This window comes from Esox lucius, chromosome 2 (assembly GCF_011004845.1).
Source record: "Esox lucius isolate fEsoLuc1 chromosome 2, fEsoLuc1.pri, whole genome shotgun sequence".
Classification (NCBI taxonomy): domain Eukaryota; kingdom Metazoa; phylum Chordata; class Actinopteri; order Esociformes; family Esocidae; genus Esox; species Esox lucius.
This window is the reverse complement of record NC_047570.1, coordinates 27,489,711-27,516,589: the sequence shown is the minus strand read 5'-3', so window position 1 is coordinate 27,516,589 and position 26,879 is coordinate 27,489,711. Positions and strand designations below refer to the sequence as shown.

At 42.8% G+C, this 26,879-nt stretch overlaps 1 protein-coding gene across 3 annotated transcripts in view; it reads right to left on the bottom strand.

Moving 5' to 3' along the window:
- The window catches only part of fbn1 (fibrillin 1), an 87,636-nt gene extending 61,068 nt beyond the window's left edge, over positions 1-26,568 (bottom strand). For 2 of the 3 annotated variants that reach the window (XM_013137098.4, XM_013137101.4), the window contains exons 1-8: positions 26,292-26,568; positions 25,748-26,095; positions 22,679-22,761; positions 20,343-20,441; positions 18,543-18,638; positions 18,155-18,250; positions 4,737-4,934; positions 2,684-2,809 (exon numbers count right to left, since the gene is read on the bottom strand). In XM_013137098.4, coding sequence (XP_012992552.2) covers positions 2,684-2,809; positions 4,737-4,934; positions 18,155-18,250; positions 18,543-18,638; positions 20,343-20,441; positions 22,679-22,761; positions 25,748-25,977 — 928 coding nt within the window. In that variant the 5' untranslated portion in view covers positions 25,978-26,095; positions 26,292-26,568. Of the gene's footprint in view, positions 1-2,683; positions 2,810-4,736; positions 4,935-18,154; positions 18,251-18,542; positions 18,639-20,342; positions 20,442-22,678; positions 22,762-25,747; positions 26,250-26,291 lie in introns of those variants that run through there. The other variant, XM_020054407.3, reaches the window with a different exon arrangement.
- Positions 26,569-26,879: the final 311 nt, after the last annotated feature.

Here is a 26,879-nt window from a genome sequence, read left to right as displayed (position 1 = left end):
GATTCGAGCTTTGTGACATGGTGCATTATCCTGCTGGAAGTAGCCATTAGAGGATGGGTACATGGTGGTCATAAAGGGATGGACATGGTCAGAAAAAATGCTCAGGTAGGCCGTGGCATTTAAACAATGCCCAATTGGCACTAAGGGGCCTAAAGTGTGCCAAGAAAACATCCCCCACACCATTACACCACCACCACCAGCCTGCACAGTGGTAACAAGGCATGCTGGATCCATATTCTCATTCTGTTTACGCCAAATTCTGACTCTACCATCTGAATGTCTCAACAGAAATCGAGACTCATCAGACCAGGCAACATTCTTCCAGTCTTCAACAGCCCAATTTTGGTGAGCTCGTGCAAATTGTAGCCTCTTTTTCCTATTTGTAGTGGAAATGAGTGGTACCCGGTTGGGTCTTCTGCTGTTGTAGCCCATTCGCCTCAAGGTTGTGTGTGTTGTGGCTTCACAAATGCTTTGCTGCATACCTCGGTTGTAACAAGTGGTTATTTCAGTCAAAGTTGCTCTTCTATCAGCTTGAATCAGTCGGCCCACAGGACTGCCGCATACTGGATGTTTTCCCCTTTTCACACCATTCTTTGTAAACCCTAGAAATGGTTGCGTGTGAAAATCCCAGTAACTGAGCAGATTGCGAAATACTCAGACCGGCCGGTCTGGCACCAACAACCATGCCACGCTCAAAATTGCTTAAATCACCTTTCTTTCCCATTCTGACATTCAGTTTGGAGTTCAGGAGATTTTCTTGACCAGGACCACACCCCTAAATGCATTGAAGCAACTGCCATGTGATTGGTTGATTAGATAATTGCATTAATGAGAAATGGAACAGGTGTTCTTAATAATCCTTTAGGTGAGTGTATATAGACAGTTGGGAGAACAAGTATTTGATACACTGGCGATTTTGCAGGTTTTTCTACTTACAAAGCATGTACAGGTCTGTAATTTTTATCATAGGTACTCTTCAACTGTGAGAGATAGAATCTAAAACTAAAATCCAGAAAATCACATTGTATGATTTTTTTTATAATTAATTTGCATTTTATTGCATGAGTAAACAAGTATTTGATCACCTACCAACCAGTAAGACCATTCCGGCTCTCACAGACATGTTATTTTTTCTTTTTAGAAGCCCTCCTGTTCTCCACTCATTACCTGTATTAACTCCACCTGTCTACACACTCAATCAAACAGACTCCAACCTCTCCACAATGGCCAAGACCAGAGAGCTGTGTAAGGACATCAGGGATAAAATTGTAGACCTGCACAAGGCAACCACTGTTGGCACAATTATTAGAAAATGTAAGAAGTTCAAGATGAACTCCCTCGGTCTGAGGCTCCATGCAAGATATCACCTTGTGGGGCATCAATGATCATGAGGAAGGTGAGGGATCAGCCCAGAACTACACAGCAGGACCTGGTCAATGACCTGAAGAGAGCTGGGACCACAGTCTCAAAGAAAACCATTAGTAACACACAATGCCGTCATGGATTAAAATCCTGCAGCGCACGCAAGGTCCCCTTGCTCAAACCAGCGCATGTCCAGGCCTGTCTGAAGTGACCATCTGGATGATCCAGAGGAGGAATGGGACACGGTCATGTGGTCTGATGAGACACAAATAGAGCTTTTTGGTATAAACTCCACTCGCCGTGTTTGGAGGAAGAAGGATGAGTACAACCCCAAGAACACCATCCCAACCGTGAAGCATGGAGGTGGAAACATCATTCTTTAGGGATGCTTTCCTGCAAAGGGGACAGGACGACTGCACCGTATTGAGGGGAGGATGGATGGGGCCATGAATATGGGTCATAGCTGGGTCGTACAGCATGACAACGACCCGAAACACACAGCCAGGGCAACTAAGGAGTGGCTCCGCAAGAAGCATCTCAAGGTCCTGGAGTGGCCTAGCCGGTCTCCAGACCTGAACCCAATAGAAAATCTTTGGAGGGAGCTGAAAGTCTGTATTGCCCAGCGACAGCCCAGAAACCTGAAGGATCTGGAGAAGGTCTGTATGGAGGAGTGGGCCAAAATCCCTGCTGCAGTGTGTGCAAACCTGGTCAAGAACTACAGGAAACATATGATCTCTGTAATTTCAAACAAAGGTTTCTGTACTAAATATTAAGTTCTGCTTTTCTGATGTATCAAATATGTCATGCAATAAAATGCAAATTAATTTAAAATTTAATATAAATTTTTTTTCTAAAAGAATGGTTCACCACATAGATGTGAGTACCTATTCAGCAATGAGAACAACCAACTAGAATATTTTAGAAAACTCTAACAATCATGGGAGTATTCACATAGAGATGGGGCGTGGTCATAGAAATAAATCCATTTGAAATGCTATTTGAATTTAGGTCTACATCCTGTACCCCTCTGCCTGGGCTGCCATAGATGTGCTTTCATCAGGGAACGGTAGGTCTTCACAGCGCAATGAAGAGGTTTAGATCAGCAGTTTGCTTCCAGCTGAAATCCTTATCAAATCAAAGGCAGTTGAGAGGAGATCCTCTGAGGGTTAGTGTCAGGGTGACGTAGTGTCATGTCAGGGTCACTTTAAGGTCTGATATGAATGGCAGTTTAAATTGATTAGTCTCTGTGTGTGTGTGTGTGTGTGTGTGTGTGTGTGTGTGTGTGTGTGCGTGTGTGTGTGTGTGTGTGAAACAGCCTTACCTTCACATTTCTGGCTGATCTCGTTGAACCTGTGTCCTGCAGGACATTTACACTCAAAGGATCCAACGGTGTTGATACAGTTCCCACCCTGACACAGGCCAGGGATAGCCTGACATTCATCTACATCTAGACACACAGGACACACAATGTCAGTCCTAGAATACAACACATACAGACAGACAGACAGACAGACAGAGAGACAGACAGGCAGACAGACAGACAGAGAGACAGGCAGACAGACAGACAGAGACAGAGAGACAGATAGGCAGAGAGTGAGACAGACAGACAGACAGAGAGAAATAGAGAAATGCAGAGAGACAGACAGACAGGAAGCCAGCCAGACAGAGAGACAGATAGGCAGACAGTGAGACAGAGAGACAAACAGACAGAGAGAGACATACAGTGAGACAGATGAGAGGCAGACAGACAGAGAGACAGACAGACGGACAGGGAGAGAGACATACAGACAGACAGACAGACAGAGAGAGACAGTGCGTAGGGTGTCATACTAAGAGGCTTGGAGACAGTTCCAACTGCAACTCCAGTTCTGATACACACCCACCCGTACAATCAGACACACAATGTACAATGTATAAACATTCTTCTCTATGTTTCTGGTGTTGCTACAGTTTTAGTTTTATTATTGTTATTACTACGCTATCTATTTTTATCGCATTTGTATTTCTTTTTCATTGCATTCATGTGCACCCTCTCTCACTCATTCACAAACACAAAATAAAACACACACCCACATACAAATCCACACTCACAGAGCAACAGTGTGTGTCTGAGAGCTTGAGAGCCAATGTGTGGAGATTGTGAGAGTGTGAGATCGTCTTGTTTAGAGTACTCTTGGGGCTGTGTATGTGTCTGAGCTCACACACTCTCTCTTCCAAACACTTACCAACTAAACCCTGTCCATCTGCACACAGACATACATACATACACACACACACACACACACACAGGGAGCAGTAAATCAGAGTACAGCCCCTGCTATGCTACATCCCTCATCCAGACGAGGGGGGAGAGGGGAGGTGGAGACAGGGGATATGAGAGAGATCGAGGAGATCGAGAGGGAAAGGAGAAAGAGAAAATGAGGGAGACGGGGGCGAGAGGAGAGAGCCAGGAGTGAAGAGGGTTGAGGAGAGAGACAGGGAGGGGGAGAAAGGCAAGTAACACAGGAGAGAATGGAGAAAAAGAAAGAGAAAAAGAGAGAGAAGAATGTCTCCCTCTGGAGACTTAGTGAAGCGGCCAGGGGTTGCCTGTTCTCTGTCATAGCCCCAACCCTGTTCTGTGTCCTAGCCTCAACCCAGTTCTCTGTCCTAGCCCCAACCCTGTTCTCTGTCCTTGCCCCAACCCTGTTCTCTGTCCTAGCCCCAACCCTGTTCTCTGTCCTAGCCCCAACCCTGTTCTCTGTCCTTGCCCCAACCCTGTTCTCTGTCCTTGCCCCAACCCTGTTCTCTGTCCTAGCCCCAACCCTGTTCTCTGTCCTAGCCCCAAACTCGTTCTCTATCCTAGCCCCAATCACTGGACTAAGACCATTATCCAACTTCTACACCATTTATAATACATTTTACACATCCCTGTAGGATCTAGACACTAGCAGAAGGGATCTGAGACAGACATGGGGAGAAAATAAAGAAATAAGCAGAGTGGGAAAAAGACAGAAGGACAGAGAGATGAGCTAAGTTATAAGCTAAGCTAAGGCATTACATGTTAGAAATAAGCAGCAAGGAACATCCCACAGCGAAACAACTGCTGCTCGTTAGTGGTCTCATGCCAGTCTTCTTACAGACGTAACGATGCCATGCTCACTACGTAGCCTGTCCACCAGAGATTAGGGCTGGTTGGAGCTGTGTTACCAGAAATCAACTGCTCACCCACGTGGCGCTGCCACTGACCCGTGTTCCTCTCCCTGACAGCCCCGCCGTGGTGGGTGTTTGTGGGCATTCCTTACCCAGGAGGGACCCTGCCACCCAGCCCTCATTCAACCCAATTACCCGTAATCCTCTAGACGGACCGGGGTGGGGTAAAGGCACCCAGACTGTACCTTGGCAGGCTCCGGAGCGGTGGTTGGGTATGAATCCCCTTCGGCAGGGGTGAGGTTGGGCGGGGCACATCTCACAGGGGTGTCCCCATGCTCGTCCCACGGTGGCACAGCACAGCGTCTTGGTGCACACGATGCCCGTCAGCTGGCCCTGGCACATCTGGTTACTGACGGACGAAAAGCACGGCCCGGTACGATAGTCTGGAGAGAAGAACCACAACTGTTACCATGGGAACAAACACTTGTGAAACAAGGAAACCAAGACACACGAACCAAAAAATATGACCGATACACATATACTCATTAACAGGAATAACTGCTTGACAGCTATGGTTTAAGTACACACATATACACACACACACACACACACATCAGAGTGCACTTTTTACAATAACAGATGTGACACAGTTGCTCCCAATCCCACTCTGCTCCCTGGGCTCTGCAGCCCATCTCTGACTAGCGCATCTCATGTGGAATACAGTGTCATGTGAATTTGGATCAGGGTCTCTGTTAGTGGACAGAGTAATGAGCCATCAGAGGTCGGTTGCAGACAAGATGAAGACACCCCAGGGGCTACAACACTGTCCCTCCCTCCCTCCCTCCCTCCCTCCTTCACTCATTCCCTCCTTCCCTCCTTCACTCATTCCCTCCTTCCCTCCATCTATCCATTCTCATTCCTTTGCCCCTGTCCTCTCCTTTTTTCCCACTCCTCTCTCATTTCCCAGTCCCATCTCTACTTCTCCGTCTTCCTCTGGAACAAAAACACAACTCAGTACTGAGAGAAAGAGAGGGAGAGAGAGAGAAAGAGAGGGGGAGAGAGAGAAAGAGAAGGAGAGAGCTCCAAATCGACTCTGGAAATCTTCCATAGGCAAAAATCATTTCCACATTTCCTAGCAGAAAACATACAGAGAGGAAAGCAAGAGTCCCGCTCCAACATTACACTTTAAAACAAACGAGACATTGTGTCTTTCTTTTCCCTTATGGAGTAGTGCCCAGCCCCAGCCATACAACACACACCCCACACCTACACCCCAGCCATACCACACACACCCCACACCTACACCCAACACACACCCCACACCTACACCCCAGCCATACCACACACCCCACACCTACACCCAACACACACCCCACACCTACACCCCAGCCATACAACACACACCCAACACACACCCCACACCTACACCCCAGCCATACAACACACACCTACACCCAACACACACCCCACACCTACACCCCAGCCATTCAAAACACACCTACACCTAACACACACCCCACACCTACACCCCAGCCATACAACACACACCCCACACCTACACCCAACACACACCCCACACCTACACCCCAGCCATACAACACACACCCCACACCTACACCCCAGCCATACAACACACACCCCACACCTACACCCAACACACACCCCACACCTACACCCAACACACACCCCACACCTACACCCCAGCCATACAACACACACCCCACACCTACACCCAACACACACCCCACACCTACACCCCAGCCATACAACATACACCCCACACCTACACCCCAGCCATACAACACACACCTACACCCAACACACACCCCACACCTACACCCCAGCCATACAACACACACCTACACCCAACACACACCCCACACCTACACCCCAGCCATACAACACACACCCCACACCTACACCCAACACACACCCCACACCTACACCCAACACACACCCCACACCTACACCCCAGCCATACAACATACACCCCACACCTACACCCCAGCCATACAACACACACCTACACCCAACACACACCCCACACCTACACCCCAGCCATACAACACACACCCCACACCTACACCCAACACACACCCCACACCTACACCCTAGCCATAAAATACACACCCCACACCTACACCCCAACCCACACCCCAACCCACACCTACACCCCAACACACACCCCACACCGACACCCCAACCCACACCCCACATCTACACCCCAGCCATACAACAGACATACCCCACACCTAAACGCCAACACACACCCCACACCAACACCCCAACCCACACCTACACCCCAACACACACCCCACACCTACACCCCAACACACACCCCACACACTTACGCCCAACACACACACCACACCTACCCCAACACACACCCAACACCTACGCCCCAACAAACACCCCACACTTACACCCCAGCCATACAACACACACAGCAGACACCTATGCCCCAACAAAAACCCCACACCTATGGCCCAACACACACACTAAAACTGGCCTCAACACACATACGTAAACCACACACCACCCCCAATACACAGATAAGTACACCCCCACACTGTCCCCACACACATGCGTACACACCTCCCCCACACTGCCCCCACACACATATATGTACACACACAGACACACACACTATGGCAGGTGAAAAGGGACTTTAATAAGCTATTTAAATGACCTAACATACACCACCGTGTAAGCGACTACGTTGCGGTAATTGGGCTACACAACATAAAAACAACAACAAGCTTGATTGAGCAATGGACATGAACTTTGGTTTGGGAAAGGACGACGTATAGGCTATATCCAACGGCCGATGGTTTACGGCCACATTGATGAAATGTTGGAGAGTGAATAAAGAATTACAATGTCGCTAGCAAACCGAGGCAACAAAACCCAATGGTAACTAGGTACATTGCATGTAACCAAGCACCTCCAGTCAACATGCCTGGTGGTTTTAGCTAGATGAATGACCACATTCACTCACCTGCAGAAAAACGAATCCATTCTTCATTTCTTCTTCAGAGGTGTTTAACAACTTCCTGTTCGTAAAGATCTTCGGGCTACTGTGCCCTCTGCTGTATAGAATAATATCTACACGCGTATACACGTGCATTCAGTCATCTGGGCAGGTGGTCTATGACAGTTGTCTGAACGTGTATACTGACGCGTCGTGTATACGGGTATAGGAACATGTATACATGGGTGCAAACACCTATAGACCTATACACGGTCACACACGCTGTGGTATACACGTTAGGTCGTTTAAATAGCTTATTAAAGTCCCTTTTCACCTGCCACACACACACACACACACACACACATACACACACCGCCCCCACACACATACAGGCCTGGCAGTCACATGTTCACCTCAGTCTCTCCAGGCTCTGGCATGACCGCTATGTCAAACAGAACTGGGTCATCTCTGTCTTTTCCTACTCGCTCTACACTCTCCTCTCTCTCGCTTCCTTCTCCCTCTCTCTTTCGACTCTTTTCCCACTCTCGTCTCCCTTTCTTTTCTGCCTCTCTCTCCACCTCCTCTCCTCTCCATGTGTCTCTCTCTTCATCTGGTCATAAGTGTTTTACCAGAAGTGATCTACAGAGTAGACTGATCCTCAGGCAAGGCCGATAAGCAACTATCGACTATGACCAAGTGCTACCTAGGAACAAGTGCTACCTATGAACAAGTACAACCTAGGAACAAGTACTACCTAGGAACAAGTACTACCTATGATCAAGTACTACCTATGACCAAGTACTACCTATGACCATGTACTACCTATGACCAAGTACTACCTATGACCAAGTACTACCTAGGAACAAGTACTACCTATGACCAAATGCTACCTATGAACAAGTACTACCTATGAACAAGTACTACCTATGACCAAGTACTATCTAGGAACAAGTACTATCTATGACCAAGTACTACCTAGGAACAAGTACTACCTATGACCAAGTACTAACTATGAACAAGTACTACTTATGAAAAAGTACTACTTATGAAAAAGTACTACTAGGAAAGATTAGGTATAAGCAAAGATTAAGCAAGGAGCTATGTTATTCTTAATTTACAGTTACGGCAACATTTTACTTTAAGGTCAAGGTCAGCGTTAGGGTCAAGATTTGGCTTTATGGTAGACTTCTATGGAAGTACATTTCCTTTTATGACAGTACTATCTTGTGGTGGTGTGATCAGATAGATAGAGACAATCAGGATTTCCTTTAAACATACAGACTGATCAAAGGGCTCTTCAGTACGGTGCTGTCAGAGGGGATGACCTGAGGTTTCACCAGGAAACCTGTTTAAATCAGTACAGAAACACTGGCATCACATTACACAGCATGGGTTGTTTATTGTCTGCCGGACGCATGTAATCCATTTGACATGACCCCGGCTAATTATATATACACACACAAACATAGAAACAAAGACACACACACCTCGCATACATGAGCACAAACACGTATTCTTTGTTACAGACAGGACATTTCAAGGAAAACTAGAAAGACAAACACAAACCTATAAAAAGAAAACAACACTAGTGTGTGTGTGTGATTGGTAGGGGGGGGCATTCTTGCATTCATCTCCTGTTAGTCTTTTTCTTTCTAGTTCACCGCCTCCCCCTTTCCCCCTTTCTCTCTCTACAGCTGGGGGATCCACCCATGTCTTCTCGAAACATCTGGGAACAATCCGGCATGTTAACACACACACTAAAGGACTACAGACTTGGTCCCAGAGCTGGTGATGAGATCAATAACAACTCCAAGTAAACATGTCATAATAAACTTGTTTGTGTTCTACTTTAGAACTAACTTTTACACGTCCTCTCTGGGAACAAATAGGGTGGAATTTGTTATGTACAGATCTCTGTAAGTTTTGATTAGTCATAATGAGTCATTCCATTCCAGAAGAGAACTATGGCAGGACTTAGTGGGGCCAGAAGTCTTTCCTGGTCAGGTGACACGACAAGGAAATCCTCCCGGGCCCTATTCGAAACCTGAGTGTTTCCACAACAGCAGTAGGTCTAGAGAGGAGAGCAGAGGAGAGGAGAGGGGAAGCCCATCATGAATTGGGTCAACTGAGTTTCCTGGAGACACTCCAGATATCGTGTTTATATAGAAATCTGTCCTCCTTTTCCACATTTCTCTGCTAGACACACACCCTTCCTCTCCTTTTCTCTTTTCCTCTCTCTGGCCATACAACCTTGTCAAGCCATCCTATGGTTATAAACCTAATGACCTACCACACGTGTGCAAGTGTGTGTGTGTGTGTGTCTGTGTGAGTTTGTGTCGGATGGAAGAGTCTCTAGGGACAGAACATTGTCAGCAAAGTTACCTGTCCACTTATAGAGTGACACATATTCACACAAATACACAAATACACACACACACGCACCCACGCACCCACGCACACACGCACACACTCTTTCTCTCTCTAAAGTGAACGCTCTAGCTATATGCAGAGGATTGCAATGTGGGACACTAACTAATGGGAGAAAGTGGGCTTCTCAGACTAAAGGACTGAAGACATGTGACTGACCTCACAGAAACCTTTATCTTTAACCTCTGCATACTCCATACCAACCAGGTGACTGTGCTGTCCTGTGCTGTGTTACACAGTGTTTTGTTATGTTGTGTTGCACTGTGTTACACAGTGTTGTGTTGTGCTGTGTTGGTTTGTGTTACACAGTGTTGTGTTGGGTTGTGCTACACAGTGTTGTGTTGTATTGTGTTGTATTGTGTTACACAATATTTTGTTGTGTTGGGTTGTGTTACATATTGTTGGGTTTTGTTGGGTTGTGTTACATAGTGTTGTGTTGTGCTGTCTTTGTGTGTGTTAAAAAGTATTGTGTTTTGTTGGGTTGTGTTACATAGTGTTGTGTTGTGTTTTGTTGGATTGTGTTGCATAGTGCTGTGTTGTGTTTTGTTGGGTTGTGTTGCATAGTGTTGTGTTATGCTGAGTTGGGTTGTGTAACACAGTTTGTGTTGTGTAATACTGGGTTGTGCTGTGCTGGGTTGTGTTACACAGTGTTGTGTTGTGTAGTGTTGTTATGGGTTGTGTTACACAGTGGTTTGTTTTGTAGTGTTGTGTTGTGATGGGTTGTGTTACACAGGGTGGTGTTGTGAAGTTAGCCAGATATTGCCAAACACAATGCTGTGTGTCCGTGTATTTCTGCTACAAATACCTCCTTCTACAGGAATGCCAAACCCAGCGCATGATCACAACATTGGTGAGCCTTATTTCCTCAAATAAAGAAATCAAATTTGTAACTATGGAGGATTATAGGGCTCAAGCCACACCTATAACAGTCAAGTTAACTTAGGGTTTATAACTAAGCACCAGGAAAAAAGACACATTTTAACATTTTAGTAATTTAGCAGATAATCTTATTCAGAAAAACTTAGTGACTTACAGTTAGTCCTTTTATAAACCAAGGTATATAACAATGTATTAAAGCTTAATAGTGAAGACATACAAATTGTGAAATGACACATATGGAACCATATACTGTAGGAACCAAAAAAACAAATCAAAATATGGTTATATTTTAGATTCTTCAAAGTAGCATTTGCCTTGATTACAGTTTTGCACACTCTTGGCATTCTCTCAACCAGCTTCAAGGGCAAGGATCTTTGTGGGGCAGGCAGGTTTGGGTAGGCTCCAAAAAAACTATTTTATTAAGGAGTAGATAGAGGTCAAAGAAAGCATGGTGGGTATTTTAAAGCAATTTTTTCAAGTGGACAGCACATTACAGAACATTGTCATCGGCATGTAGGTGGATGGAGGAGTAACTGACAGCAAGCGCGAAATCATTAATACACACAAAGAATAGAGTCAGCCCAAGAATACAACCTTGAGGAGCACTGCTAGATACAGATAGAGGTGTAGACAGCAGGCCCTCGGACTACAGGCCCACCGACTCAGACACACTGTAAAAGGTCAGGGAAATCGTTTTCTAAATAGATTGATACTGTGGCGCTTTGCAAATCCAGGTTGCTGAGTCTATTCATTAGGATGGAATGAATGCAATGGAGTCAAAGGCTTTAGCCAAACCAATAAAACAGCTGCACAATACAACTTCTCCTCTAAAGCAGATATGATGTAATTTAGGACCTATACAGATACACCCATGGTCAGGTCTGAAGCCTGACTGAACCCCAAGGAAAACGCTGTGGGAGTCATGATGGCGGGTTAACTGTCTGTTGATCAGACATTCAAAAACCTTTGACAGGCAGGGAAGGAATGAGATAGGCCTAGAGCAGTCCGTGTCCAGCTTTTGCTCCCTTTGAAAATAGGAATGACGGCAGCAGCTTTCCGAACCAGTGGGACTACAGCTGTTTGTAATGAGAGGATTAAAGGGGCATTATGTAAATTTTTTGTCATATGTGAGAGTGTCCATCCTATTTCTGCAGTAATAGTGGAATGACTGTCTTTCACAATATTTACTCAGCAGAAATTATTTTGTGTAATGTTGTTCAGTATCCTAATATGCAGAATTTCTGTTGGTCAACAGAAGGCATACTGGGTTTTGTTAAAGCACTGAGAAACAAATGAGCTCAAAAGAGGATGTCAGATGGGGCCAAACTAAACCACTCAATCATTTAATGTGTTTGTGCTTCAAATACTATTTCAACACAGTATGTACATTATATATATTCCATGGTAATGTTTTTACTGTAATTCAGAGCACAACTGAAATAGACACCTTGGTCTCAGCTTGATTTCCCCACAAAAATTCTACAGGTTTACAAAATTTCAGTTCAAATGAGAAAACAAGCATTGAACAGTGAATAGGGAACAATTCTGCAGGAACATTTGTTTTTCTTCATCGTGCCAAGCTGCTTTGTAACGGTCCATACAAAGGTTGCATACAGTTCATTCTGCACCACATTCACCAGTACTGTTTGAAAGAAGTGGCAGAAGGTGCTTTGAAGAAGAACTCAACAGGGTGTAGGGGAAATAATGATGGCAGAATGGCCAGTCCTAACAAAAATGGCACTTGAAGCACTGCAAAACGTTAGCGTTGTCAGTAGAGACTATGTTTTCATATCTGAGTGTAGTAGGTAGCTGAGATGATTCATTTTTATTTTCCTAAAATGTAACAGTGCTCCCTAACTTTTCAGATATATTACTGCCAGCAAATTAATGTTTGCAAAATATTGCCAAAGCAATCCAAGTTTTGTAAGTGCATTGATTACTTGAATCCCTGAAGAATTTTTATCTTGGAGGCCAAAGGTATTTGCACTGGACTACCTCAGACAATATAAAACTAAACCAGGATTTCTGGATTTATATTGCAACAACAGCATGTAAAACACACTGCTGCAATACGGAAACCTTTTCACACGTTTCACCTAAATTGGTGGTTGGCATGAGAACACCCCAAAACAAAACGGAAGGCATGAATGTAAATGCATGCCGCAAACATACACTAAGTTCACAGACGGTGACACTTGCATGGCCACACGGTGTCACTTGCATGGACACATGGTGACACTTGCATGGACACATGGTGACACTTGCATGGACACATGGTGACACTTGCATGGACACATGGTGACACTTGCATGGACACATGGTGACACTTGCATGGACACATGGTGACACTTGCATGGACACACGGTGACACTTGCATGGACACACGGTGTCACTTGCATGGACACATGGTGACACTTGCATGGACACACAGTGACACTTGCATGGACACACGGTGACACTTGCATGGACACACGGTGACACTTGCATGGACACACGGGGACACTTGCATGGACACACGGTGACACTTGCATGGACACACGGTGACACTTGCATGGACACACGGTGACACTTGCATGGACACACGGTGACACTTGCATGGACTCACGGTGACAGGGTAAACTTAGACCTAGTCAAGTAACAAAAACAAGTTATTGATGATTGGTAACATTTACAGACCACCCAATGTCCCAGTAGAGTCGATAAACAATACGTTAACCACTGTTAATTCAATGCAATGGTCATTTGGTGCCTTAATAAAACCTCTGTCGAGGATGAAAACATTTAAATAATCTATTGAAATAACTTACGAAAGAACACACAAGAATACTCATGCACCATTGAAAACAGGGAAGGTTTAAGACTGTTCCCTGCCCTGGGTTAGCTCTGAATACATATTTCTGGTGAAAGGGGTGAAGCTTGGTTCAAGAATCATAGAACCAAAGATTAAATTGACTGAGAGTTCTATAGAAAAAAAAGAAAAAAACAAGGTCAAATAAACAACCTATTCATAAAAAATATACTTTTCCATTTTCAGTCAAAAATTGATGTTTTTAATCAGCATTTTATTTTTATTTTAAAGCCCATCTGTTACTTTAAATAAAAAATGTAACATGCAATTTCGTCAATGCTAAGATAATGTATACATTGAACTAGGAGATTAAGATCCTAAATCAGAAATTTAACTTTTAGAGAACACACCCAGTGGATACACTGCCTTCCCTAAATGAAATAAACATCAACAAAGGAGCTGGCAATCTAGACTGGAATCAATATGAATAAAATGGTCTGCTAATGTTATAATGCATACTCTGCTAATGCATTTTCATTTCTTCACCAAACTGACTACTGGTTTGTGGCCAAAGAGCTCTATTTTCAAGTAATCTGACCAAAGCACAAGTTCCAATCTTTGATGTCATGGGGTATTTGGCTTCCACTGGATCTGGGGCTGTTGTTAAGGTCAATGGCATTATGAACCCAGTACAGGGATATTTTGGCACAAAATCTGTTCCCCTATGCCAGGAAGCATCTGATCACCCCAAGCACACAACTTAATGCATAGGACTACTAAAGCATACCCTCTCTTAACTTGAAAAACCTGAATTGAAAATCTGTAGTTTAAATTGGAGATGGCAGTCCATATGCACAGACCAAAGCATCTCAAGGATCTAGAAAGATTCTGTATGGAGGAATGGTCTGCGATCCCTTACAAGGTTTTCGCATTTCTCAAAGGGTGCAAATGATTGTTACACTTTAGTTTTGGTGGGAAATTTATATTTTGAGAAATATGTAAAATTCCTTTGAATTAAACAATTGTATCTTCATCAAGATGCAAATAACTCCTTATTGAAATGAACCATACCCAGCGCAACGTAAACAAAGTGTTTTTGATGAGTGTGGGATGTAGAGCATTTCTTTTGTGCAATAATCCTGGAAGAGTTTGTGCAACCATGTACAAACGCAGTTTATCTGGATCATTTATTTGAATTGTTGATATTTCTTATCAGGGTTTGAGGATATTTCCTAATTATTGAAAGCATATTGATTATATTATGAAAACAAGTAAAAACCACATTTTTAAAATGGATGCCAACATTTTGTGAGAATAATTCTCTCAGTCATATCTTTAACTAAATAAGTCACGAGAGAATGGTTATATTCTAACAGTAACATTTCCCCCTCCACACCTCTGCCTGTCATTTGCCACAGAAGAAGTCCCAATTATGCCTGTCATTCGTAAAAGAACTAGCTATAATATTGGCCTCAGTATGCTTTCTTAATGCCGAAACTACATTCCCACTTGGATAGCCTGCTAAATGCAGTGGCCAGTAGATAAACTAGTTACTGTATGAGTTAATATTTGTATGAAGACAGATTTTTCTCCACATGCACGGTGTGAACACAGCTAACCAGCTGGAGGTAGTCCATGTTGTAGGCCACCACTACACTACCCGCCTAACACAAAAGCATGAACTTGAGATTTCAGCTGGCAAGCACTGACAATACATAAACGGGAAGAGTTGAATACATCAAAATGCATTAGGCTTTGACAAAAATATGTTTCTTGTCTACATAGGCATATGTATTATCTCCATACCATAATCTCTTACCATCCGGGGATTGGAATTTGTTTCTCGCTATCAGTGAAATTGTTTAAAAAAAAACTGAGGTAGTGCCACTAACAAAACGTTTTGCATGAAATTTAATGAAGCCATCTGTAAATGTTGAGGTTGAAAAAAGTATTTGTTTTTGCTGAACCCTAATGTGTTTCCGTGTAATTAACTTTTATGTCAGGCAACAGAACCTTCCGCTAATATCTAGCTATACTTTTAGTTGCAGGACGAAGCTACATCGTATGTTGAATGACATGCATTTCACAGGTCTGTATTACAGTTATGACTTAAGTTAGCCACTCCCACACTTTTATGTTTGAACACCTGTTTTCAGCTAAATTTGGCAGTTACCCTTCCAAAGAAAAGTGTATTAATAAATTACTTTAACAGCCAAGCTGTGAATGTACTGTAGTACTTAACTTTTTGTTATCATTGCATATTCATATCTAGCTAAACAACAGCTTGCACATGTTAAATTTGCCATTCACTCCTAACGCTATCGGCCTCTACTAAAGTTAGCTAGCTTTCATTGCTGTCAAGAAAAAAAAAAAAATATTGATCAATTCCTGTAGCTAGCTGTCTAGCTAGTAGCTACCTGTATCTAGCTAGTCATTTTAACTTTAAGATAACCTTCTTTTATATTCTTTTATATGTCTGAATACAAAACAGTTGGGACAGGGGCATGTTTACCACTGTGTTGCATCACCTCTTCTTTTAACAATAATCTGTAAGTGTTTGGGAACTGAAGAGACCAACTGCTGTTGTTTCAAAAGTGAAATGTATTCCCAGTCTTGCTTGATGTAGGATTTCAGCTGCTCAACAGTTCGGGGTGTCCTTTGTTGTAATAAATTTATACATTTGGTGCAGTTTCGTAATGCGCCAAATGTTTTCAATGGGTGACAGGTCTGGACTGTAGGCAGGACAGTTTAGCACCCGGACTCTTTTACTACAGAGCCATGCTGTTGAAATGCCTGATTAATGTGGTTTGGCATTGTCTTGCTGAAATAAGCAAGACCTTCCCTAAAAAAGATATCTGTCTGGATGGCAGCATATGTTGCTCCAATACCTGTGTATATTGTTCTGCATCAATGGTGCCTTCACAGATGTACAAGTCACCCATTCCATGTTCACCATCACAGATGCTGGCAGATGCTGGATTTTGTTTATAAGGTTTCTTCTCGGCATGGTCGAGTTTTATTTGTTGTATTTGTGGATGCATCAACACTGTGTTCACACACAATGGTTTTCGGAAGTGTTCCTGAGCCAATTCAGTGATTTCCGCTACAGAACTGTGTCTGTTTTTAATGCTGAGGGCCCGAAGATCACGGCCATCCAATATTGGTTTTCAGCCTTGTCCCTCGCATACAGAGATTTCTCCAGATTCTCTGAATCTTTTAATGATATTATGTAGTGTAGGTGATGAGATCCCCAAACTTTTTGCAATTTTACCCATCATCTCTGGAATTATCTTTAAATATGTTACCAGTCATGTTACTGACCTGTTGCCAATTTACCTAATTAGTTTGATATTCCACCAGGTTTAGTTTTTTAGCATTACACAACTTTTCCAGTCTTTTGTTACTTCTGTCCCAACTGTGGCCATATATTTTTTAAGAAACAATAAAAAGTCTCAGTTTAAACATTTGATATGTTATCTTTGTACTATTCTCTATTGAATATAGGGTTTAAATTATTTTCATATCATTGCATTCAGTTTTTATTTACATTTTACGCAGTGTCCCAACAACCAAGTATTTTGTAGGGTTTCATTTTTTAAAGTAATAATATTAACTATCAAATAATTATTAATTTCATTAATATTATTAAGATCATTATTATCATTAAATAGTAGTTGCAAAACTATTCTTGTTGCCAAGTATTGTTTTTTTTTATTATTTTGTGCTTTCATTTGGACACAGATCTCAAGAGATTTCATAATGCAGAATGTCAAATAAATACAATAAATGCATAAATACACCCAAGAGCGAGAATGGAGGAAGGCTTCCGATGAGCTGACCGCTCACATCCAAACACACACACACACACACACACACACACACACACACACACACACTCATAATCTTCTAATATAGTAGAATTTCTGACAAACAGAGAGCTTCTCAGCAAAACCAAAAGGAAGGTTAGGACATTTAAGAAGATTAGGACTCATTAAGCCCATCTCTGTTCAACGAGGACAGCAATTAGTGTTCTGCTGTTAAACTAAATATTATCTTTACCAGGTCACTGCTACGACCTTCAGGGGACACCACCGCCAGAGAGAGCTGTGTATGTTTCATATCTCTTCCTGTATTTGTGTGTACATGCATGCATGCATTTTTGTCTATGGATGCCGGAGTTTTTGAATGTGTTACTGCATGTGTGTGTGTGTTACTGCGTGTGTGCGTGTTTGTGTGTTTGTGGGTGTGTGCGTGTGTTACTGCATTTGTGTGTGTGTGTGTTTGTGCATGTGTGTGTTCTCACCAGAGTTCACTGCCCCCCACTAGGCTGGTGGGGGCAACCAACAGCAAACATCCAATAAGTAATTACATTTTCCAGAGCTCAGTTAGTCAACAGATGTGGAAAATAACCGTCATTTAGAAAAACAAGCGTGACAGACACAGCCTTCAACAACAAACCACGTTCTGGCCAATAAAACAAACTGTTCTATCAGAGGAGATATGTCACGCTATCAACACTGTCAGCTGTTCTCCTTCTGAAATCAGAAAGTGTCCGGAAGACAAGACAGACGGACGGATGGTGACTCCTGTGGTCCTACCTCTCTCACACTGCGCCCCTGTGAAGCCGTAGGTACACACACAGCGGTTAGGAGCCACGCATCGGCCTCCGTTCTGGCAACCAGTCTCACACACCGCTGCAAGGGAGAAGGAGAGGGAGAGGGAGGAGGAGGGGGAGAGGGAGGGGGAGAGAGGTTTATGCCAGAGGTCTCTGGTTGGTATAGAAAGAAATGTTTGTACAGGGTTGATATAACGGTTGTGTAGAGAATGCACAGTGGTCATGTAGCGCTCGTGTAGAGGTTATATAGTATTTATGTAATGGTGAAATAAAGGACATATGGTGCTTGTGTGGCGGTTGCATAGCGGTCACAGAATGGTTGTATAGTGGTTGTATAGAGGAGGTATAGCGGTCTGTATTGTTGTCCTTACGTTGACCACAGTGGTTTCCCACGTATCCTTTCTGACACTGGCAGTGGTCCTCAGCACAGCTCCCCCCATTCATGCATCGGATGTTACAGTTTTGGACTGGAGGGGAGTGGGGAAAAGATAAGGAGAGAGAGAGTGATAGTGGAAGAGAAAGACGGGGAGACAGAGAGAGACAGAGGGAGAGAGATGACAAAGAGTAAGATTTACACTACCAGCAGAAACACACACACACACACACACACTTATGGTTACGGGCATTGTATATAAAAACCATACACACTCACAGTTCCAGACCAGTGAGCACCTAGGCTTACAACACAGTCATACAGAGAGGGCTGGAGTTTCAGAACAAACAAACTGTGTTTATCATAAATCACATTCACAGAGAAAATTCCCTCAAATTGATGGTGTGAAAACAGATGAGCACACGACTCGGCACTGCTCGAAACCGCTCTTCTCAGCGCTGCATCAAGGACTAGTAGATGTTGATTATGGACGCTTTCCAACACACACGCCCATTCTTCCCTGAGACCGAACAATCAGCTTTTAGAGTTCAGCGGCTATTCCAGGGTGAGCAAGATTGGAACATAGATCAGTTCTTTCAAGGTTTCTGCTGTATTGTATTGTTGATTGTTTTTGGAGAGTTTTGTTTTGGCGGGGTGACGTTAAGTATATTACAATCTGAGTGGCTTGGCTTTGTCCTGGAGCATGTTTAGAAAGCAAGAAACGGGATAAAATGCTGAGAAACACAAGTATTACCTGAACCTATCCAAAAGGACATGCTCATTTAAATGTATTTTGTTTCAATGTGTTTTGCTCCGATGCACTTTACTGAACATCACCATGCTCCCGCACTAACACAACCAGGAGGGAGAACCCTGACACAGGATATGACATCATCCAAATGACTTTAGTGAACACTGCCAAAACAGACTTATTTTTTCCCTCCAACCATTCCTCCTAGTCCGTCAGCACCAGCAATCCAGCACTACATCTCTCAGTACCGCTAACTCTGTAACACGGTCTTAGTTCTCCAGAGATGGAAACAGAAAAGATTTCTGCAACTAGTTTCTCTGTTTCACACCATCTCTCAACACCAGACATTGTTTATGCCTCCCAGTGGGGGGAAAAAGAAAATCAAAAATATGATAGTTCCCATGTTGCAGGCTTCAGTGGTGCGTAACAGTGGAGCTCTTTGTTGAATCCTCTGAGGAGAGCTAGCGGGAAGCAGAGAGGTGGGTGTGGTGGACGTAGTCTTGGCTAGCTGTCCAAGAAACATTTCTCATACATTTATCTATAATATCTATTATCTGTTCAAGTCCTTGTTAGTTATGGCAGAGAAAAGCTTTGTAGAGGAAGAGTGGAAACCAGGCTAAAGCAAGGTGGTGATTAGCTACAACTGTGCTTTTACATCCTTTTCAAAGGGGACCCAATTTTTTATGCCAGAATGTCTGTTTTGGGACAAATTACTCAGGCACCCACCCCAAATTTAATAAGACAACCAAAACCCCATAAATTAAGGTATTTTTGCTAAATAATAATATTAAATGAATTCTAGTGTTATCGCTTTTAAAAAACAAACCAATAAATGTATCATATAATACATAAAAATTACTGCCTACATTCAATTGGGGGGTTGAATTTTGAAAATCCCATTGGAGTTCCCAGTGACTGATCATGATATTGAATGCCAGTGGGCTATAGTCGTATGTGGATTGGGTATGATAAGGCCTGTGATAAGGCCCTTTCTGCTCTGGTGTTGGTGTTTCAGATAAGGAAAGAAGTGTCCTATCTCAACAGTACCTGACTTAGAACCACAGGAAGGAGATATGGATCCAGAGGGACATGTACACAGGTTGGGTCTGGAGCAGAAACCGTCTCCACAGGAGCTCCGACAGATGGCTGCAAAGGCCCAGAGGGACAACATAGTTCAGTATGACATCCATAAACACAGACACAACAACAACCCCCCCCCACCCCCACCCCACGCCGCTCACACACACACACACACACACACACACACACACACACACACTGCTAAACAAGTGTTCAACAGCAAATACAAATAATCAGTGATGAACGTTTATTTAACAACCTAAACAGAAACATAATACTCCAAAATGTCACTATTCTTTGAAGAAAAACACCTTGACTAACTAGAACAGAGGTCAGAGCAAAACCGAACAGAGAGGTCAGCTTAATAGAACAGAGACCTCAGCTAACCAAAAAAGAGACATCAGCTAACCACAACAGAGACATCAACCAACAAGAACAGAGATTTCAGCTAACCAGAAGTTACACCTTAAATAACCAGAATAAATACCTCCGCTAACCAGAACAGACTTAAGCTAACTAAAAGAGAGACCTAAATTAACCAAAAGAGATACCTCAGCTAACCAGAACACAGGCATCAGCTAACCAGAAATAAGACCTCAGCTAACCAGAAGAGACACCTCTGCATAACCATAAAATAAACCGCAGATAACTATAAGATCAACTAACTAGAAAACAAAAGCTCTCAGATAACCAGAACAGGGACCTCAGCTATACAAAACAGAGCTTAGCTAACTAAAAGAGAGACCTAAGCTAACTAGAAGAGAGTTATCGGCTAACTAGAACAGATACATCAGATATCCAGAACAGAGACTTCAGATTACTGGAAAACCTCAGCTAATAAGAAGACAGACCCAAGAGAGACGTTAGCTAACCGGAACAGAGACCTTATCTAGAGATTTAATTTGAAACATAAATCCTGGTGGCCACATCTAGATATTCCTCAACCTTCCTTATGACTGGACTGGGTTATAGTACTGTATTGCTAGTGTAGATCTGGCAGGGCCGCTGTGCTGCAATTTATATCTCAGTATTCACAACTTTTGGGACAACATACTTTTTGGGACTAATGACGTGTGAGGCTTAGGCAGGGTTAGAGGGAGATAGAGGGCAGAACGGAGAGACGAGAGAGAAAAGAGTGGGGGAGAAAAAAACAACTACTCCGAAAGTATACCCAGTTACAATCAGGAGACAAACACAACACTTTACTATGTTTCTTAGCATACATGTAGTTCCCACATATGCTAATACAAATGACTGAGGTAATTTACGGATTCATAGTTAAAACCATCCGTCCAGTAGCACATGTAACTTGGGATTTCCATTCTTATCAGAGTATGACTGGACAGCAAAGTAGTAATTAGTTAGTTATCTCAGAGACATGCTGTGTCTGGCTTAGCTAATTGGACAAACAGTACTTGCTGCCCACAGAGAGAGCTGGGGCTCTGTCTCTCTACCGCACCACAGGGCATTGTGGGTCGTAACCATAGCGCTCTGGAATAGGGACAAGCCGCCCACTAGCCTGGCTCTGACACAGACATGCTAACCTTCTCGAAAGGCCTTTCAACAGTTCTGGTTTCCATCCCTGGACATTAATAAGGGCCTTATTCAGACCTGGAACACTAGGGGAGTGCAATTAACTAGCAGGTAGAAATACACACCAGAAGGTTTTGACCATCCAGGACCAGACTTTCACAACGTTGCATCCAGTGTTTCAAAAACGCGTTATAGCTAGCTATATTACTATTAGATTACATGCTGACATCATCCTCATCATAAATGTCATAAACATATTTTATATTTTACGCATTACTCAGTGCTTGACTTGGGATAAAATAAGTACAGGAACTGACAAATCGCACATTAGACTATGTTCATCAAAATCTATGTGTTAATAAGGCATGCCTAAAAAAGGAAACGAAAAACAAAAAAACTTTCCGGCCCAAGTCTAGCACTGACACTACTGTAAGTATAGCTTAGCTACCTATGAAGGTCATATTGTTATAAACATGCATCATCCTATAGACATGATTAAGTTATACCTTAGATACCTGTTAATTTCATATTGTTACAAACATACATCATAATTTATGCATTACTAATAATATAGCTTAGCTACATGTTAACCTTATACTGTTACAACAATATGATATACATCACTTTTACACAGCCTAATCTACCTATAAAGGAATACAGTTCATTACACATGCAAAATAGGTGTGTCCATTTTTTCCAAGCAATTATGTATTTGCTGATATACACAATCTACAGACAGCACATGGTGGTAGATGGGAGGATAGACTTACGGACGATGCACTGGTTGCCCCCAGTCAGAGTCTTCCATCCAGGACAGCAATAGGCGTTCAAACGAGAGCCACAGACATTGGGTCTGCAGAAGAGAAAGACAGACACATAACATCAATGGTTAACACTGACTGGAAACTCCAGTTGTTCCAACCCATTACTAGCTCAACTGGTTTAATACAATGATGTACATGTCTATAAACACCAGACAACTGACAGGAGGCCCTGCATTAAAGCCACTTAGCAGCAGCCATCTTGGTACTCCTACACTGTAAAACATAATTTGGAATTTACAGAAATACATGTATTTATAACACAATTCATTTTCGATACTTTTATTCTATTACAGACACCCCTATGTTTATATTATAGTGTGTGAGCTAAACATTTAAACTTAAAAAAACACTTTCATTAAAGTGTACTTTTTTGATGACTAATAGATTAATAGATGATTACACAGATAATACATACTTGGCTACATCCAAGATTGAGAGTAATTTCATGAGATCCATGTTATTGTGAATTATTAAAGAGAGTTTTGGTTGTTTTGGAAAAGGAAGAAATGTTCCTCTCAGCATAGCCTGGTTTCAGACAGAAGAGCCTAGGTTCAAACAGAGCCTGATGCAACCACAGACCTTATCGTACATAGTGGGCTGCAAAAATGTCTGCCTGGTCTTCTACTGACTATAACAAGAGATGCAACAGGGAAATAGCACAACCTAATGGCCATATTCTGAACTGCAGCACCTGATCGGTGACTGACACAGTTCATAGCCACTCTGCCTGTCTGGTAAACAGTTCAGATTCATTAACTAACAATAAACATGCTTCAAACAACCACCGCTTGTGAGTCCTAGAGAATAGGCAATGATCTATATATGATCAGCTGTCTACAGTCGTGATACCCCCCCACACACATCCACACATCCACACACACACACCACCTCTCAAGTTCTGACCCACTGTGTACAGCTGCAGATGTGCTTTATAAAGCAGGGTGTGGTGTTTATGGCTAGAGAAAAGGATTAAACTGCTTTTCTCTTTCTCTCCCCCTTTCTCCCTATTCCTCCTTCGCACCCTCTGTCTCTCCTTCCTTCTCTTTTCTCTCCCTGTCCAGCAAGCATTCCGACAGCCTCACAATGCCAATGGCCTCCTTTGTTTGGATATAATTTATTATTGCAGCCGACAGGAATGTGATATTCTTGCCAGTATTTAATTACTAAACTTTCCTTCTAACTTCCCATCACAGGAGAATCTCACTTGTTGGGTCCCAGGCAGCAACAGCATTCTCAACAAATTAAAAACAGAAAATGGTCAACTCTCCTGTGATCTCCTGTTCAGTAATTTACCACTGACCAGTACATCACAACACTAAGCCGGCAGAGATAATGACCACTGACTAGTAGGCCAATGGAGATAATGACCACTGACCAGTAGGCCAATGGAGATAATGACCACTCACCAGCAGGCCAACAGAGATAATGACCCACGGGCAAACAGAGATCATGACCACTGACCAGTAGGCCAGCAGAGGTAATGACCACTGACCAAGCCCAAACATATATAGGACAAGAGTGGTAATGATGACTATTGTAATAGACCTACAGAGACTGCTAATGAAGCAACAGCTAATGGCTTGCACCACAGCAACAGGCCCAAAGAGAAAATAAACAATTTTGACAGGTTGCTTATAGCAATCAGCTTCTTATTGAATGTGCATTAGTGAGGGAAAAATAGGTTTTGTTTTATATAATAGACACAAGACTGACTTATTCCACTGAGGGGCGATTGTCTGCGGTTTTCGCTATGCCCTTATACTTGATTGTTGAATAAAGGTCTCAATGGTTATGCAGGTATGAATTGTAAAGAAGAAACTAAAAAACAGCTGACAGTAGGCACTCCATGCTTGAGTTTGACAAGACTGATATATTCACGATTAAGTAACTTCTCCCTTATCAAATTAATGCTGATACATTGTGTGAGATATAATGTAAGTCAGTGGCACTGTGACAGCTTAACTGCCTGTAGAATACGTGCTTAGAATAATAATTATGAATAGGCTATACAAGGTAATTAGCCTATTAACAAGGTATTAATACAATGTTCACAAGGTGTAAGGGACAGTTGGTTATATATTGGGGTTGGGGGTCTGGTCAAACTCTAGGTATCAATAAAGAAAATGCATCACCTTCCCCAACATAAAAACAATTTCCACTTCACAATCCCTTTGTATTTAAAAAAAAAAAAAGTTACAACCCCCCCCCTGTCTAAATAAAACAACCACAGTAAAAAATTATAAATCAGACATACTTAATGAAATCAACCCCAACATGCTACAGCTAACAGAATTGCTTCCTCCACTGACAGTCCACCTACCCACACAGGGTGTGAACCAGTAGACCCTCTGCTCCACAAAACCCCCTTTCTTCACAATGTTCTAAGCAATGTGGAATAGATGTCTTAAAAGGTTTGGAAAAAAGGTCATGTTCTGAAATCAACCCATGTCTTTCCAACACGACCAGAAATGCATATAATAAAATGCATACAAACTTGATATTCAGAGCCAAACATTAATTTCAACAAAACAAGTTTTACATAATAGTAGCAGCTATCTACTATTGCTAAACATGCTAAAATATAAGGTGACCAAAATTTTTTTTGCAAGGAGGGTGGAGGACGGTTCAGTAACCACCTCAAATGTAGCATTAAGACATTTCAAGAACAGAGCAGACATGATTCGTTGTACTATTTATTGTTACCTGAATGTTCATAAAAAGGTAGGCTACCAAACTCTTCCAATATCACTCAATTTAGTGAAGTGCAGGCCTAATAAAACAAATCAGGGGCAGGATGGAATTAATGAAATTGAGAAAACCTGCAAAACCAGTAAAACCCAGCTAAAATATTGCACTGCCCACCCGTGTCCTCCCAAAAAGCCCACAATCCTCCCAAGAGCAAAAATAACAGTTTCACCACCCTCCGAGTTTTTTGATCAGTCTCCACACTCCACCCCAATAAACATCGACGAGTCCCGATGGTAAGGGATGTGTCAATAGCGAGCGGTTCCCTACCCTTTAAGGGAGTCCGTTCCTCCTCCCCTCCGCTTGGCCCGGCTTGCTCTGGGTTCGACGGGAGTCTGTCTGGCCAGCTCGTTGTCTACCGTTAATAACGGTAGAGATGTCAATTCCTCTCCGGCCCCTCTAGCTTCTCCTCCTGCTACCTCAGCTTCGCCAGGCTCCGTCCACAGCGACAACAACGCAACCAGCCCCACGGCCAGCCTCACCAGCCTCCCCCGACACATAGTCGCGATGCTCTTCTTAAAAGTTCGCAATAACTCCACTTAGCCAAAAAAGAAATATTTGTTACGTCTGGGTGCAACTAAATCCAGCTAGAGTTCCACGGAAAAGTCCCAAGTCAAGCTGCAAATATAAAAAAAAATGTTTTCAAAAGGACGCAGAGAAGCACATTACGCAGAAAGATGCTCTAGTAATTTGGAGAAAATAAGCAGGATATGGTATTTTTCTTTAGTCACGACTGTCTGTACGGACTACTTCTATCGTATGTGTTATTTATCATTAGTATGGTATAAGTTGTTGTACTAGAGAAAATGCCTACCTCCTCTCCCCAGCAGAAGGCAGACCAGGAGAAGTATCCCACTTGTACTTTCTGTTCCAGAATAAAGAAAGGGAGCAGAATAAAGGAAAACAATATCCAGTAATATTCAAGCTGTTAATAGTATAGCATTGTGTTCTTTGTACATTAATCCAACACACATCCGAGATGATGATGTGTTTATTCTGCATGGAGTGATCAGAGGCTTTGAGACATTCTACAGTAGCCTATAGGAGGAGACTATAAGTCCTCTCTTCTACTCTCCTGCTCCTTCTCTCTCCTGCTCTCCCTCTCTCTCACATGGCTGAGCTCAGCTCACTCTCTCCCCATCCCAGCCCTCCTCAACTTTCCCAAAACGTGTTTGTCCTGCTCTCGCGATACACAAATTCCTGAGTCTACCAAGGGTCTAGACCCACCACTCCTATAGTTACAGACCCACAGTTAATGATGAAGCATCCTGGCAAAAAGCTAAGGACTGCTATTTTATTGAGAATGGAAGTGTTTCTAACATGAAGATGCAACCGTTTTCTTGTATTTTCAGTTGTTAAGTTATTGTGATAGATTAACTTGTTGTGCCTTTGAGAAGTTTGT